The sequence below is a fragment of the Mustelus asterias genome, chromosome 14, assembly GCF_964213995.1.
Source record: "Mustelus asterias chromosome 14, sMusAst1.hap1.1, whole genome shotgun sequence".
In the NCBI taxonomy this organism is placed as follows: Eukaryota; Metazoa; Chordata; class Chondrichthyes; order Carcharhiniformes; family Triakidae; genus Mustelus; species Mustelus asterias.
In genome coordinates this window covers 3725412-3743000 of record NC_135814.1, presented here as the reverse complement: position 1 = coordinate 3743000, position 17589 = coordinate 3725412, and the positions used below count along the sequence as shown (strand labels likewise).

The 17589-nt window shown below is 45.8% G+C and overlaps 1 protein-coding gene across 1 annotated transcript in view; it reads right to left on the bottom strand.

Moving 5' to 3' along the window:
* LOC144503951 (mitogen-activated protein kinase kinase kinase 2-like) overlaps positions 1 to 17589 on the bottom strand; it is a 125483-nt gene that overhangs the window by 34923 nt on the left and 72971 nt on the right. Inside the window, exons 2-3 of the mRNA XM_078229118.1 lie at positions 3299 to 3372; positions 1843 to 1961 (exon numbers count right to left, since the gene is read on the bottom strand). Coding sequence (XP_078085244.1) covers positions 1843 to 1961; positions 3299 to 3302 — 123 coding nt within the window. The 5' untranslated portion in view covers positions 3303 to 3372. The remainder of the gene's footprint in view (positions 1 to 1842; positions 1962 to 3298; positions 3373 to 17589) is intronic.

The following is a 17589-nucleotide window of genomic DNA, read 5'->3' as shown; positions in this document are numbered from 1 at the left end:
GCATCATTATCCCCGGACTCCTAAACTCAATCCCTCGATTGATAAAGGCCAGCACATCATACGCCTTCTTAACCACCTCCTCTACCTGTGGGGCCGATTTTAGAGTCCTATGGACCCGGACCCCAAGGTCCTTCTGATCCTCTACAGTTCTAAGAGTCTTTCCCTTTATATTGTACTCCTTCATCCCATTTGACCTGCCAAAATGGACCACTACGCATTTATCTGGGTTGAAGTCCATCTGCCACTTCTCCGCCCAGTCTTGCATCCTATCTATGTCCCTCTGTAACTTCTGACATCCCTCCAGACTATCCACAACCCCACCAACCTTCGTGTCGTCGGCAAACTTACCAACCCATCCCTCCACTTCCTCATCCAGGTCATTTATGAAAATGACAAACAGCAAGGGTCCCAGAACAGATCCCTGGGGCACTCCACTGGTGACCGAACTCCATTTAGAAAAAGACCCATCTATACACACTCTCTGCCTCCTTTGGACAAGCCAGTTCTGGATCCACAGGGCAGCAGCCCCTTGGATCCCATGCCCTCTCACTTTTTCTAGAAGCCTTGCATGGGGGACCTTATCGAACACCTTGCTAAAATCCATATAAACCACATCTACCGCTTCTTGAAATGCTGCAGTCCATTTGGTGTAGGCACACTCACAGTGCTGTTAAGGGGGGAGTTTGACACAGTATTTGAATGCAACAGGTGGTAACACTGAGAGATCAAGTGTTTCAGATATATTAATCCTTTAAAGGTGGGATACAAAAGGCCAATAAAGAGACCAATGGGATCTTGGGTTTTTACAGAGACTCAGTGAATATAAAAGCAAGGAAGTGATGTGGAAAATGTACAAAGCATTCAGTGACACACCATACGCTTCATTACAGGAAGGGTATTGGAACATCATCAATGGATAGAGTCACAAATGAAAGCTGGAAAGTTTAAGCCGTAAGGCTGCAGGAGAATTTTTAGGAGGCTTTCATTAAAAGGAACAATACTTTTCACTGTATACTAATACATGTGGCAATAATAAATCAAATCAAACTGCTTTGAGAGGGTTAATAATGAACATCTGACAAATTGGGAAAGGCAATGCTCTTTCCCTCACCACAGCACGTGAATTCTTTACCACAAACGGTAATATGAGACAGAGACTACAACAGAATTTGAAAAGGATTATAAACGGATGCAAAACCAAGGCCAGCACTGACACAGGTGCAATGAGTACAAGTTCTGCCTGTGCTGCAATTCTATGGTTATAACCCAGGGTTTCACTTAGAGAGTGTGTTTCGAATCTGCAACATTACGACAAATTCACAGGAACAGGCCACTCGGTCCAACTGGGTTATGCTGGTGTTGATGGCCCATATGAGCCTTTGCCCACTCCTCTTCTTCTAGCCCATCAACATGAGGGGCGTCTGGACAAATCCATGAATAGGATGGGAATAGAGGGATATGGTCCCCGGAAGGGTAGGGGGCTTTAGTTAAGTCGGGCAGCATGGTCGGTGCAGGCTTGGAGGGCCGAAGGGCCTGTTCCTGTGCTGTAATTTTCTTTGTTCTCTGTTCATATCCTCCTATTCCTTTCCTTACGTGTGTATTTAGCTTTTCCTTCCACTATTCACTCCAATTACATCAGGAAGTAGCAAGTTTCACAGTAAAGAAATTTCTCCCTATTGGATTTAGTGACGATTTTAGTTTTGATTCCCACTAGTGGGACAATTTAGGTACAGAGCTGATTACTCCGACAATCTGTGTCAGACTCCTGGAGTGATTGATTAGAAGGTACCAGACAAGGATATCAGACAAACTTGTGACAACGGCATTCTGCTCCACACGTACCTGATTATTGGGTGAGGAGGTCTTGGGTTTCCCTGTATCGTGTAGTGGGAGGAGAGGTCGGCTCGCCATGTGAAGCACAGCCAGATCTTGCATGATGGAGTGAAGAGCTTGCTGCTCATCTACAGAACAAACCAGATTTCAAAACAGTGAAAATCATCTTCACCACGATCCTCACTCCTCCAGCACATTCACACTGCGCCTCGTACTGGCCTTCTCAAGTTTCAAAGTCTATTTATTAGTGTCACAAATAGGTTCACATTAACACTGCAATGAAGGTACTGTGAAAGTCGCCACACTCCAGCGTCTGTTCGGGTTACACTGAGGGAGAATCTAGCATGGCCGATGGACCTAACCAGCACGTCTTTCAGAACGTGGGAGGAAACCGGAGCACCCGGAGGAAACCCACGCAGACACGGGGAGAACGTGCAAACTCCACACAGACAGTGACCCAAGCTGGGAATCAAACCCAAGTCCCTGGTGCTGTGAAGCAGCAGTGCTAACCACTGTGCCACCGTCCCTTGATGAATTGCCTACCTAGTTTTTATCTGCCAATTTAAAAATATCACCTAGTTTTTTTAAACACTTTGATCGCACAAACAATTTATTGAGATCAGAGAATTGATCTTCATCGGTGTTAAAAATCAGCATGTTCTATTAGCATTCAATTCAAAAGCTGCTTGTCAAAAGTGAGCTAATTTGCATCTCAAAGATAATTGTGTCCACATCTATTAATGCTCGTCCATCACTGTTTAACACAACAGCGTGTACTCAGTAATGTAGCTCACATCAGGCGGATAGTTCCAGATGTGTCTGAGCTCTGCCTGCGGTTCTGCACTCTGACCACTAGGCAACTCCGCAGGTCAATCAGATCCTTCGTCTCTGTGCCACACTGCGGCCATCTTGAATTTCCCGTACGCAAGGCGACTGTTTTTCTTTCATGGTTGGTTATCCCCGGGCATGATTTTCAACCCCAGCCTGGTCCTACTAGGTCATCTCTAAATTTCCACCTCTCCAACAAAAGTTTCCCCCTCTCTGACAAGAAATAAATAGCGACAAGCACTTGACTTTGTGAATGTAGCCCAATCAATTACGCAAGCCATCCTCTACACTTCCTGCTGCCTCAGAAAAGCAGCCAGCATAATTAAGGACCCCACGCACTCCAGACATTCTCTCCTCCACCTTCTTCCGTCGGGAAAAAGATACAAAAGTCTGAGATCACGTACTAACCGACTAAAGAACAGCTTCTTCCCTGCTGCTGTCAGACTCTTGAATGGACCTACCTTGCATTAAGTTGATCTTTCTCTACACCCTAGCTATATCTGTAACACTATATTCTGCACTCTCTCGTTTCCTTCTCTATGAATGGTATGCTTTGTCTGCATAGTGCGCAAGAAACAATACTTTTCACTGCATGTTAATACATGGGACAATAATAAATCAAATCAAATCAACTCACCCATACTGGCAGCAAGGTGGCCAATTGGATTTTTAACGGACAGGTGATTCTCCCATCAATACCCTGGGTTTTACCTAAAATATAAAATGTAAACAGAATATGGCTGTTATAATTTTGCATTCAAGAATATCAAACAATACAATAAAGCCCCGAGCTGCTTCCTCACACCCCCACCTTTACCCTCATTCATTTCATTCAGAATCTGCAGTCAATTAACAGGGGAAGCTTTCATTCCTTCAGAATGAATCAAGGTCCCACATGTGGAAGGTTAGAGTTTATCATAGAATCCTAAAGTGCAGAAAGAGGCCATTCAGCCCATCGGGTCTGCACCGACCACAATCCCACCCAGCCCCTATCCCCATGCATTTACCCTAGCTAGTCCCCCTGACACGTAGGGACAATTTAGCATTGCCAGCACTCATCTCTCAAAGACTTGGATATTTCAATGGACGTGGAGATGAGACATCTCGAAAAAGCAGAACTGATGTACAAACCAACATACAAACTGGGAGCAGGAGTAGGCCACTTGGCCCCTTGAGCCTGGCTCCACCATTCAATAAAATCACGACTGATCCGACTGTAATCGCAACACCACATTCCTATCCACCCTGATAACCTTACACCGCCTTACTCATCAAGAATCTACCCAGCTCTGCCTTAAACAATATTCAAAGACTCTGCTTCTGCTGACTTTTGAGGAAGTGAGATTTGTCAGTACTGATCAGGTCAGACCATTTTCAAAGACATATTGTCTCAAGTTATCACTGTTTATCCAGTTGGTTCCATGCTCGGCAATATCTGATACTTGGGAAATAACCTCCCATTCCATGTGGGGAGCATAGTTTGTGTGTCACTTCCAGTTTGTACCAGTCCCAAATAAACACTTGGAATCCCACTAAATCCTGCAAGAAAGATTGGGATGATTTACCATGTACATCAAAAGAGAAAACAAGTTTGAATATGAAGAAGAAATTGTTGACCTAAAAGGCAGATATTGAGGCACCATCAATTCGACATGACATTTCATTTAATCTCTCACACCAGCAACTTTTGACTCTTTACTGTGTGTTAGCTTTTATTAACTTTTATTAGCTTTACTGTGAGTGTGTTAGCTTTTATTAACAGGGGGTTGGAGTTTAAGAGCCGTGGGGTTATGCTGCAACTGTACAGGACCTTGGTGAGACCGCATTTGGAATATTGCGTGCAGTTCTGGTCACCTCACTATAAGAAGGATGTGGAAGCGCTGGAGAGAGTGCAGAGGAGATTTACCAGGATGCTGCCTGGTTTGGAGTGTCGGTCTTATGAGGAAAGGTTGAGGGAGCTGGGGCTGTTCTCTCTGGAGCGGAGGAGATTGAGGGGAGACTTAATAGAGGTTTATAAAATGAAGAAGGGGATAGATCGAGTGAACGTTCAAAGACTATTTCCTCGGGTGGATGGAGCTATTACAAGGGGGCATAACTATAGGGTTCATGGTGGGAGATACAGGAAGGATATCACAGGTAGGTTCTTCACGCAGAGAGTGGTTGGGGTGTGGAATGGACTGCCTGCAGTGATAGTGGAGTCAGACACTTTAGGAACATTTAAGCGGTTATTGGATAGGCACATGGAGCACACCAGGATGGTAGGGAGTGGGATAGCTTGATCTTGGTTTCAGATGAAGGTCGGCACAACATCATGGGCCGAAGGGCCTGTTCTGTGCTGTACTGTTCTATGTACTCTCGAAAATAAGCCTCAGCTTCTCATATATTTCCATTTGCCCTGATATTTAGCTAACATTGGTACTGAAAATAATATAGATAAGGGGAAGTCTCCATAGACCCAGGTGACCATAGGCCCCTTTGACGGGGAGAGCTGACTGGTGGTGATTTAACCTGTCAGCTCTGGTGGTTCACTGCACCTCAGGCGAGGGGCAAGGTCGAGTAGGCAGAGTCCTCATGAATCACCTCACCCAGTACAGGGACTGAACCCACACTGTTGGCATCGCTCTGCATCACTAACCAGCTATCCAGCTCACCTAGCTAAACCGACTGCCAAATATTTATTGAAAATAATAAACAGCTCAGAACATGCGCGATAAACTGTGATATAAATAATTTGTTAATGTTCTGTTTGTTTTCTTTTTTGCACCGACTGCAAAAGAGCAGTGGGAGAGCTTCAATAAATGTCAAAAGGGTATTAAAGTAGAGTCTATTTATTAGTGTCACAAGTCGGCTTACATTAACACCGCAATGAAGTTACTGTGAAATTCCCCTAGTAGCCACAATCCGGCACCTGTTCGGGTCAATGCACCCTAACCAGCACGTCTTCCAGACTGTGGGAGGAAACCCATTGGGTAAGTACTTGAAACAGAGAAATTTATAGGGCTATGGGAAGAGTGCAGGGCGAGGGGCTAATTGGACAGCCCTTTCAAAATGCTGACAGACACACAATGAGCTCCATGGCCTCCTTCTGAACCATTCTGTGACCTGATTAACGCTCTTCAAAATGGTTTCAAACGGCCTTCCGAATTTAAAGATGACACTCTGATACCTTTCAAATAGTAGCCCGGGCCTGGTGATCTTAAAATACTGTTAAACTCTCAAATGGAGCCACCAAATGTTTAAAGCTGAATTCGGATTGGACAGTGTGCAAAGCTGGCTTTTTAACCCCTTATGTAGATGACATCAGTCCACAGCGAGCTCAGTCCAGCAAAGCTCCGTAACTCTCTGGTTGCATTTTCAGAATGTGGAGATGCCGGCGTTGGACTGGGGTGAACACGGTAAGAAGTCTCACAACACCAGGTTAAAGTCCAACAGGTTTATTTGGTAGCAAATACCATAAGCTTTCGGAGCGCTGCTCCTTCGTCAGATGGAGTGGAAATGTGCTCTCAAACAGGGCACAGAGACACAACATCAAGTTACAGAATATTGATTAGAATGCGAATCCCTAAAGCCAGCCAGGTCTTAAAGATACAGACAATGTGGGTGGAGGGAGCATTAAACACAGGTTAAAGAGATGTGTATTGTCTCCAGACAGAACAGCTAGCAGAGTCGCTGAGCAGAAACTGATAGCCAAGTTCCACACACATGAGGACGGCCTAAACCAGGATGTTGGATTTATGTCACATTATCAGTAACCCCCACAGCTTGCCTCCTGGGCTTGCAGAATCTCACTAGCTGTTCTGTCTGGAGACAATACACATCTCTTTAACCTGTGTTTAATGCTCCCTCCACTCACATTGACTGTACCTTTAAGACCTGGCTGGCTTTAGGTATTCGCATTCTAATCAGTATTCTGTAACTTGATGTTGCGTCTCTGTGCACTGTTTGAGAGCACATTTCCACTCCATCTGACGAAGGAGCAGCGCTCCGAAAGCTTATGGTATTTGCTACCAAATAAACCTGTTGGACTTTAACCTGGTGTTGAGAGACTTCTTACTGCATTTTCAGACACATGGAAGACAGCGAACGATAATTTGTGGATATCAGTTGAACTCACTCCAGCGCTGAGTCATGACTGACTTAGTTAAACCATACACACAGATCAATATTTTCAAGTTAGATTCTTTTTTTATTTTCCAACTGTTTATGAAAAATTAAATAATTGCTGTGAAAGTTCTGGGAAGTTATTTAGAAAGTACAAACTCGACTCCCTGGCACTGTGAGGCAGCAGTGCTAACCACTGTGCCACCCTTGGCAAGGGCTAAACTTTGATAAAATTGCAGGTTCGATCCCAGCTGGTGCATTGTAGGCACTTCAGAGCACCGTACTTTAGGAATGATGTCCAGGACATGGAGAAGATGGAAAGGAGACTTGCTGGAATTCACCAGAAATGAAGGGCTCAGTTGAGAGGAGAGTCTGGGCTTGCTCTTTGAAGAGCAGTGAAAGCGAATAAGAAAACGGAACAGGAATCCTGGCTGTGCTAAATTATGAGAGGTTTTGACAAGATGAGATAGGAAGGGAGGGAGTCCTCCCAGCACACAGATTTAAGACAATTCACAAAAAAGTCAAAGGAGGGATGAAAGTTTTTCCATGTAGCAAGTTAGCATGATCTGAAATGCAGTATCTGAAGATGCGTCGGAAGCAGATTCAATAGTAACTCTTAAACACTTAAAAAGAACAAACTTGCAGGATTGTGGGGCAGGGGGAGAGTGGGACCAATTTAATAATTACTTCAAAGAGGCAGCACAGGGTCCAATGGCCTCCTCCCATGCTGCAAGATACCAAAAAGCAAAAAACAGGAGGTCGATGTACACTGTACCCAGCATCTGCTTCAATCTCTTAACACTGGTGGGAAGTTCTTCTGTACTAACTGGTGCCCAGCTCACCATGGTGAAGGGGTGTAAATTTTGACCATACTATCACATTCTCTCTGCAAAGCTGTCCACATTCTATGCTGAACAGAAGACTACTCCGAGGGTTCATATTGCCAGATTAAGTCCTTCAAATAAAAGGCCAGTGTACCAGTAAAACACTACCAATTAACAACCCAAACTGCTACCTACTTCCACACAATTCCCACTGGAGTACCCAAGGATTATGCATTCCCAATTCCTTCCCTCAGAGGGCCATCCAATTCTGGCCTCCCATGCATCCATGATTTCCCTCGTCTCTCCATTGCTGCCTTGCCTTCGGCTGCCTGGGCCCAGCGCTCTGGAATTCCCTCCCTAAACCTCTCCTCCTCGCTCTCAGCTTCAAGATGCTTAGGACCCGCCTCAAATTTTTGGTCCCCCGGTTTGATATCTACTGATGTGGTTCAGTGTTAAATTCGGCCGAATTATCCTCCAATGAAGCACCTTGGGACATTTTACCACATTAAAGGCGCTATTTAAATGCAAGCTGCTGTTTTATAGAGCGAATACTGCAGATGTCGTAAATCTGAAACAAAGATAGAAAATGCTGGAAAGACTCAGCAGGTTAGACACATTTGCTGGAATTTTACCGCCTCGCCCGTCCGAGGCTCGTAAGATCGCGTCCGAGGCCAATGGGGAATGCCGTTCTGCGAGCCTCGCCCGCCCCGACTCCGGGCCGGGCGTGCCGGTAAAATTCCGGCAATTGAGTTGAAATGCTAACTCTGTTTCTCTCTCCACAGATGCAAGCTGACCTGCTGAGCATTTCCAGTATTCCGTCCTCGCTACTCCTGCGATTATAGCTCAGGGTAAAATTATTAATTAATTCACAAATCTTTCAATTATATGGGGCGCAAAAAGGAATACGGAAAAATGAAAATGTTTAACTTACAAATTATTTCAAATCGGTCTGAAAAGAGTGGCCAGAGGATTCCTTAATGCTGAAAGCAGGCACAAGGCAACAGGGACCCACAGCGTAGACAAAGCCTGCTGCATAGCTCCTCTCCACGCAGCCTCTCCACACTCCAGACTTTTCCCACGGGGCATATTAACACCACAAAAATCAATTTTCGATTTCAGGTAGACAGATTTCTGCCCGCTCTCAGTGCTCAGGAAGGTTGAGATCCCAACTTGCATTGTTAAAAACCTTGTTCTCGGGAACTGCGAGTGAGCATTATGGATCTGCAAGCTTCACATAAAACCTGTACTTAAAAACCAGGGGGATTTCATGATGCAGTTGTTTGAAAGCACCAGAGAAAGCACTTGTGCATTGGTTAATTCACACACACACATACACACATGGAGCAGCTAAAAAGAGTTTCATTTTGAATTCACAATCAAAATTTAAATGCAAAGATCAATCAACATTAAAACTGGAATGAAAGGATTGCTTTAGAAAGCAATCACATATCAACGCTGTTCATTCCAGATTTCTGAACATCAATGTCTCAACAAGGATTCGGTTGAGATCTGACAATTGAGCCTGCGAGGACAATGATACTCAAAGTCAAACCTGTGACCTCTCCCAAATAAGACAAGGGCAGTAAAGCGCAGGGGAACACTGCCGCCTTAAGTCAGTCACCATTCTGACCTAGAAATACATTGCCGTTCCTGCACTGTCACTGGCTCAAAATCCTGGAACTCCCTCTCTAACAGCACTGTGGGTATACCTACACCACACGGACCGCAGCGGTTCACCACCACCTGCTCAAGGGCAATTAGGGATGAGCAAAAATGTTGACCTCAAAAGTAATGCTCAGATCCCATGAACAAGTTCCAAAAAATGCACCTTGTGCTGCATGCAATCCACCTGAGGAAGGAGCAGTGCTCCAAAAGCTCATGATTCCAAATAACTCTCACCAACTTTTACAGATGCACAATAGAAAGCATTCTTTCTGGTTGCATCACAGCTTGGTATGGGCTCCTGCTCTGCCCAAGATTGCAAGGAACTACAAAGTGTCGTGAATGTAGCCCAATCCATCACGCAAACCAACCCCCCATCCATTGACTCGATCCACACTTCAAGCTGCCTCGGCAAAGCAGCCAGCATAATCAAGGACCCCGCACACCCCGGACATTCTCTCTTCCACCTTCTTCCTTCGGGAAAAAGATACAAAAGTCTGAGGTCATGTACTGCTGCTGTCAGACTTTTGAATGGACTTACCTCGCACTAAGTTGATCTTTCTCTACACCCTAGCTATGACTGTAACACTGCATTCTGCACTCTCTCGTTTCCTTCTCTATGAACGGTATGCTCTGTCTGTATAGCGCACAAGAAACAATACTTTTCACTGTATGTTAATAATGTGACAATAATAAATCAAATCAAATAAACCTGTTGGGACTTTAATCTGGTGTTGTGAGACTTCTTACTGTGCAATCCAAAATAGGGGCATATTAATGCCACAAAAATCAATTTTCTGTTCATTATAAGTTTAATCTTTTATCCTCACTGCCCTAGAGGCATTTCTGCCCTCTATATTCCAGCTGGAGAGAAGACAGATCCAGACTCCAGTTCAGCCTCAGTTAGCAGGCACTGCATAATGAAACAAATTCCTCTTCAGACAATGACTGCACTTCAAACGTTTCATTTTGAAACATTTTAATAGAACAAACTTAAAACTTTTTCAGGACATTCATCAAAGTGTGGACTGCAAAGCTACATCAATAAACTTCCGGAGAAAATTTATATCTGTTAGAAACAGATGAATCCAAAGTATGGACTAAGAACAGGGCTGTATTATACACTTTAACAGATACTTCCTAAAAACATATCAGTGCAAAGTTCCCTTGTGTCAAAATGCTTCCTCCTTTAGAACAGGTTCTGAAATCTGACCCACCTGCGCCAAGCGCTGAATGATTTCCATATTCACTTCCCAGACGCCACACATCTCAACTTTACATTTCACACAATCAGTCAGCAAAAGCTTTACAACAGATGTCAAAGTTAAAGTCTAAAGTATATTTATTAATGTTACAAGTAGGCTTACTGCTTACACTGCAATGAAATTCCCCTAGTCGCCACACTCTGGCACCTGTTTGGGTCAATGCACCTAACCAGCAGGTCTTTCAGACTGTGGGAGGAAACCGGAGCACCCGGAGAAAACCCACGCAGACACGGGGAGAACGTGTAAACTCCACTCAGACAGTGACCCAAGCTGGGAATCGAACCCGGGTTCTTAGGTGTATCTTTCTCACTTGAGCGTATCCTCTCAGTTTATCTTTCATATCCACAAAAGGTATCTTAAACAGTCTGCAACTGAGGACAATGATATGAACAATGATTGCAAGCATTACTGAAGTGGGAACTAGTGAAATAAATTTAACTTAAGTCAGCTTTTTTTTTCCTGCTAATCAATGGTTAGAATTCAGCAATCGCATGGCATTCTGCTTTTCAATGCACTATTGTGACAGGCACCTTGGAACAAAGTTTTGCAATAGTTATTTATGTAATCAATGATGCAAGGATCTCCCAAGCGTGTCCACGTCAACATCAACAACTGCCTTTCAACAGTGGGGGGTTGGGGGTCGGCAGGGGGCAGTTAGATAATATCCAGTCAGGATGTTCCAACGATCATGGTGTGTGGGGCAGGTTTGATGGAACAGCTGATCTTTTTCTTGCCTGCCTGCTTTAAGTGTTGATGGTATCGAGCTGCTGCTAAACGACCTCACTCGTTTGATTGCTTCAGTTTGTAACCAGCAGAGCTCAGGACACTGCCAAGTGTTGTAAGGCATGGAAAAGCCAGACATTTTGTTCAACAATAATTTCAGGAGAGCTTCAGGCGCTGGTTCCTCATCCACCCAGCTGGCTGCCAGACGTTCCCTCGTCACTGGTTGCCTCTCTCCACCAGTCGTGGCCAAGAACATAAGCAACGTCTGGGGAATTGCAAAGCGCAGATTCCAGCCTGATGGTTGGCATAGAGACAGTACTTTGAACAAACATTCAGCACAAGACAAAAACTGATGCGAGTCAACAATAGCTGGCTTGGAACAGCAGGATGTGCAACTTAATTAAGTGGCAATTAGCTCATTTTAGTGGGATTGAAGGGTGTTAGCCCAGATTAACTGCCATCACCCACCCCAATCAATGAAACAGCAGAGCAGCAATGGCAGATACTTCGAACGAGAGTTGGATATCATCTTTAATATATTTCAATTCTTAATAAAAGGAGATACATCAAAGGCTGGAGTAATATTAGAACACAAGGGTATCTGGGAGAGGTAAAGTCTCCTGTTCTCCATCTGGCTAGTAACAGTCTGTCAGAAATGTTATTGTAAGAAGTCTCACAACATCAGATTAAAGTCCAACAGGTTTATTTGGTAGCACAATCCACAAGCTTTCGGAGCGCTGCTCCTTCATCAAGTGAGTGGGAGTCATGGTCACAAACATGGCAAATAAAGACACAAACTCAATTTATAAAATAATGGTTGGAATGCGAATCTTTACAGGTAATCAAGTCTTAAAGGTACAGACAATGTGAGTGGAGAGAGGGTTAAGCACAGGTTAAAGAGATGTGTATTGTCTCCAGCCAGGACAGTTAGTGAGATTTTGCAAGCCCAGGCAAGTCGTGAGGGTTACAGATAGTGTGATATGAACCCAGGATCCCGGTTGAGGCTGTCCTCGTGTCTCAACACTCTACACCAGCATCCCCCATGGCGATGGCATTGCTGCAACTGCCTCAGTACTCAACACCGACAACTGCCAATCACCAGATGCAATTTTACAACTCATCCGCTTCATCCTAGGCCACAACAACCAGTTCTTCATCCAGACACTTGGAACAGCCATGGGGACCAAATTCGCACCTCAATATGCCAACATCTTCATGCACAGGTTCGAACAAGACTTCTTCACCGCTCAGGACCTTCAACCGATGCTATACACTAGATACATCGACGACATTTTCTTCCTTTGGACTCATGGTGAACAATCACTGAAACAACTATATGATGACATCAACAAGTTCCATCCCACCATCAGACTCACCATGGACTACTCTCCGGAATCGGTTGCATTCTTGGACACACGCATCTCCATCAAGGACGGTCACCTCAGCACCTCACTGTACCGCAAGCCCACGGATAACCTCACGATGCTCCACTTCTACAGTTTCCACCCTAAACACGTTAAAGAAGCCATCCCCTACGGACAAGCCCTCCGTATACACAGGATCTGCTCGGATGAGGAGGCTCTTAACAGACGCCTCCAGACGCTGAAAGATGCCCTCATAACAACAGAATATGGCGCTCGACTCATCGATCGACGGTTCCGACGCGCCACAGCGAAAAACCGCACCGACCTCCTCAGAAGACAAACACGGGACACGGCGGACAGAGTACCCTTCGTCGTCCAGTACTTCCCCGGAGCGGAGAAGCTACGAACATCTTCTCCAGAGCCTTCAACATGTCATCGATGAAGACGAACATCTCGCCAAGGCCATCCCCACACCCCCACTTCTTGCCTTCAAACAACCACACAACCTCAAACAGACCACTGTCCGCAGCAAACTACCCAGCCTTCGGGAGAACAGTGACCACGTCACCACACAACCCTGCCACAGCAACCTCTGCAAGACGTGCCGGATCATCGACATGGATGCCATCATCGCACGTGACAACACCAGACACCAGGTACACGGTACATACTCTTGCAACTCGGCCAACGTTGTCCACCTGATACGCTGCAGGAAAGGATGCCCCTGAGGCATGGTACATTGGGGAGACCATGCAGATGCTACGACAACGGATGAATGAACACCGAGTGACAATCACCAGGCAGGAGTGTTCTCTTCCTGTTGGGGAACACTTCAGCAGTCACGGGCATTCGGTCTCTGATCTTCGGGTAAGCGTTCTCCAAGGCAGCCTTCATGACACACGACAACGCAGAATCGCTGAGCAAAAACGGACAGCCAAGTTCCGCACACATGAGGACAGCCTCAACCGGGATCTTGGGTTCATGTCACACTATCTGTAGCCCCCACGACTTGCCTGGGCTTGCAAAATCTCACTAACTGTCCTGTCTGGAGACAATACACATCTCTTTAACCTGTGCTTAACCCTCTCTCCACTCACATTGTCTGTACCTTTAAGACTTGATTACCTGTAAAGATTCGCATTCCAACCATTATCTTGTAAATTGAGTTTGTATCTATATATGCCCTGTTTGTGAACACAACTCCCACGCACCTGATGAAGGAGCAGTGCTCCGACAGCTTGTGGCTAGTGCTACCAAATAAACCTGTTGGACTTTAACCTGGTGTTGTGAGACTTCTTACTGTGTTTATCCCAGTCCAATGCCGGCATCTCCACATCAGAAATGTTATATCCAACGATGCCTCCATCAAATGCTTCAAGACTATCCAACACCACCCCCCCCATGAATTTGTTCATTTAATCAGCTCCTAATGCTCCCATGATAGCTCACTCCAGACAATCGCCACCTTCTGCCTAAAATGGTTGAATCTAAAGATCTATTCCATCCTCCAAGTTGAAGACTATGCCCTCTCACTATAGAATCCCTACAGTGTAGAAGGAGGCCATTCAGCCCATCGAGTCTGCACTGACCACAATCCCACCCAGGCTCTATCCCCGTAGCCCCACACCTTTACCCTGCTAATCCCCCTGACACTAAGTGGCAATTTACCATGGCCAATCAACCTGACCCGCACATCTTTGGACCGTGGAATGAAACCGGAGCACCCGGAGGAAACCCACACAGACACGGGGAGAACGTGCAAACTCCACACAATGACTCATGTTGGGAATCGAACCCGGGTCCCTGGTGCCGTGAAGCAGCAGTTTTATCTGAGGTGATATTATACAGATCAACTTTAACCTTTAGTACAATTATTAGGCAAACTGAACAGGCTGGAACTCTTTCCCACCACCCCGACGCACCCCCCCAACCCAGAAAAGGGAGTCAGATGGCTGACCTGATGGGAGTATTTAAAGATATGATAGGAATCAATAGTTAGATGTAGAGAAGATGTTTCCACTTGTGGTGGAGGCCAAAACTGGAAGTCATGAATATATAGTCACCAATAAATCCAATAAGGAATTCAGAATGGTAGGACATTAGGAAGTTCTGTGGAACAAAGAGACATTGGCGTGTTTGTCCACAGATCTCTGAAAGCGGAAAGGCAGGTTAATAGGGTGGTGAAAAAGGCATACGGGACACTCGCCTTTATCAATCGGGGCATAGATTACAAAAGCAGGGAAGCCATGTTGGAGTTGTATAGAACTTTGGTGAGGCCACAGCTGGAGCACTGTGTGCAGTTCTGGTCGCTACATTATAGGAAGGATGTGATTGCACTGGAGGGGGTGCAGAGGAGATTCACCAGGATGCTGCCTGGGATGGAACATTTAAGTTATGAAGAGAGGTTGCGTAGGCTTGGATTGTTTTTGTTGGAGCAGAGAAGACTGAGGGGGCGACCTGATCGAGGTGTACAAGATTATGAGGGGCATGGACAGAGTGGATAAGGAGCAGCTGTTCCCCTTAGTTGAAGGGTCAGTCACGATGGGACATAGGTTCAAGGTGAGGGGCAGGAGGTTGGGGGGGGGGGGGGGGGGGGTGAGAGGAAAAACCTTTTCATCCAGAGAGTGGTGGCGGTATGGAATGCGCTGCCTGAGAGGGTGGTAGAGGCGGGATGCCTCACATGCTGAAATCTGGTACGTTATAACATTCAGGGCTAAGGGCCAAGTGCTGGCAGATGAGATTAGGTGGGAGTTCAGGTGTTTCTAATGTGTCGGTGCAGACTCGATGGGCCGGAGGGCCTCTTTTGCGCTGTATGATTCTATGAAAATTCTTTACCCTGAGAGTTAATGTGGAACAGGTTGCCACAGGAGTGGTTGAGATGAATGGCAGCGATGTACTTAGATAAGCACACGAGGGATCAAGAAGTACAGGTTATGTTGATAGGATAGATGAAGCAAGCTCATGCAGAGCATAAAGAACAACATGGATCAGTTGGGCCAAATGGCCTGTTTCTGTGCTGTAAAAATCCATCTAAGGATCTTGACATCTTCAAATCAATCATTTGTAAACCTTCCCTTCTGGATTTGTGTATTCCCAGTTTGTGCAGCCTCTCCTCTTAACACAGCCAACATCTTCACTGCTACTTCTCCAAACTGGAGCAAACATTCAACGACAAATGGTAAAATAGGAATACAGAGGAAAATGCAATCATTCCACCGAGGCCAGTCTTCCATTACCAAAAACTCGTTAATGATAATTACAGCATGCTAGCCGATACCCGAGGACCTACAGACCAGTCCGGGTTGAAGCAACAGGTTTAACCCCCTGCTGCTCACTTGCCATTGGGTGAGTCTTTGGCTGTGGATCTGAGGTCTGGCAGTGTAAACTGATGTGGAGATGCCGGCGTTGGACTGGGGTAAGCACAGTAAGAAGTCTCACAACACCAGGTTAAAGTCCAACAGGTTTATTTGGTAGCAAATACCATAAGCTTTCGGAGCACAGCTCCTTCGTCAGATGGAGTGGATATCTGTTCTCCAACAGTGTACAGACACAGAAATCAAGTGTGACCACGACACCACACAACCATGCCACAGCAACCTCTGCAAGACGTGCCGGATCATCGACACGGATGCCATCATCTCACGTGAGAACACCATCTACCAGGTACACGGTACCTACTCTTGCAACTCGGCCAACGTTGTCTACCTGATACGCTGCAGGAAAGGATGTCCCGAGGCATGGTACATTGGGGAAACCATGCAGACGCTACGACAACGGATGAATGAACACCGCTCGACAATCACCAGGCAAAACTGTTCTCTTACTGTGGGGGAGCACTTCAGCAGTCACGGGCATTCAGCCTTGGATCTTCAGGTAAGCGTTCTCCAAGGCGGTCTTCACGACACACGACAGCGCAGAGTCGCTGAGCAGAAACTGATAGCCAAGTTCCGCACACATGAGGACGGCCTAAACCGGGATGTTGGATTTATGTCACATTATCAGTAATCCCCACAGCTTGCCTCCTGGGCTTGTAGAATCTCACTAGCTGTTCTGTCTGGAAACAATACACATCTCTTTAACCTGTGTTGAATGCTCCCTCCACCCACATTATCTGTACCTTTAAGACCTGGCTGGCTGTAGAGATTTGCATTCTAATTAGTATTCTGTAACTTGATTTCTGTGTCTGTGCACTGTTGGAGAACAGATATCCACTCCATCTGACGAAGGAGCTGTGCTCCAAAAGCTTATGGTATTTGCTACCAAATAAACCTGTTGGACTTTAACCTGGTGTTGTGAGACTTCTTACAGTGTAAACTGAATGAGGGAACCTCCATTTCCAGAGGGAGTGTTGCAGGATTATAGATGGGATTCCTCCTCGAGTTCCGCTTCAGCTGGGATGCCAGCTTCTTCTCCTTCCATCTCAGAGCCCGTGTCCTCAACTTCTGGAGGGGCTAACAGGGTTGACTTTGAGTTGTGGGCAGACACTGGTGGTGGCCGGCTCCATGGAGTGAGACCTGTCCAGGAATGGACTCCCTGTCCTAGAGATGGTCCAGATGTTTCTTTACGGTTTTGCCCTGGACTTTAGGCTTGTAACGTACTGGCCCCATTTTCTCCATAATGTTCCCAGGAACCTAACTGGGTCTATCCCCGAAGTTCCTTACGTGAACCAGATCATCTGTTTTTAATGTTCTTTCTGCCCTTGCCGAATGGTGATTTTTTTCCCCACCAGTTTTCTTGTTGGGACTCCAGCCTCCCCGCCAGGTCTGGGAACAGTAGGCCCACTCTTGTGCAAAGCCACCATCCTATTAACATTTCCACAGGGGCAATTTCCGTTGTTGTGTGAGGTGTGCTCCTATAGTCAAACAGAAATCGTGCCAATTTGCACTGTCCGTTCCACCAGTCCATTTGATGACGAGTGATAATGTGCTATCTGGACATGTTGGATACCATTAAGAGCAAAAGGTTCTGTAAATCACTGCTAGTGAAGGC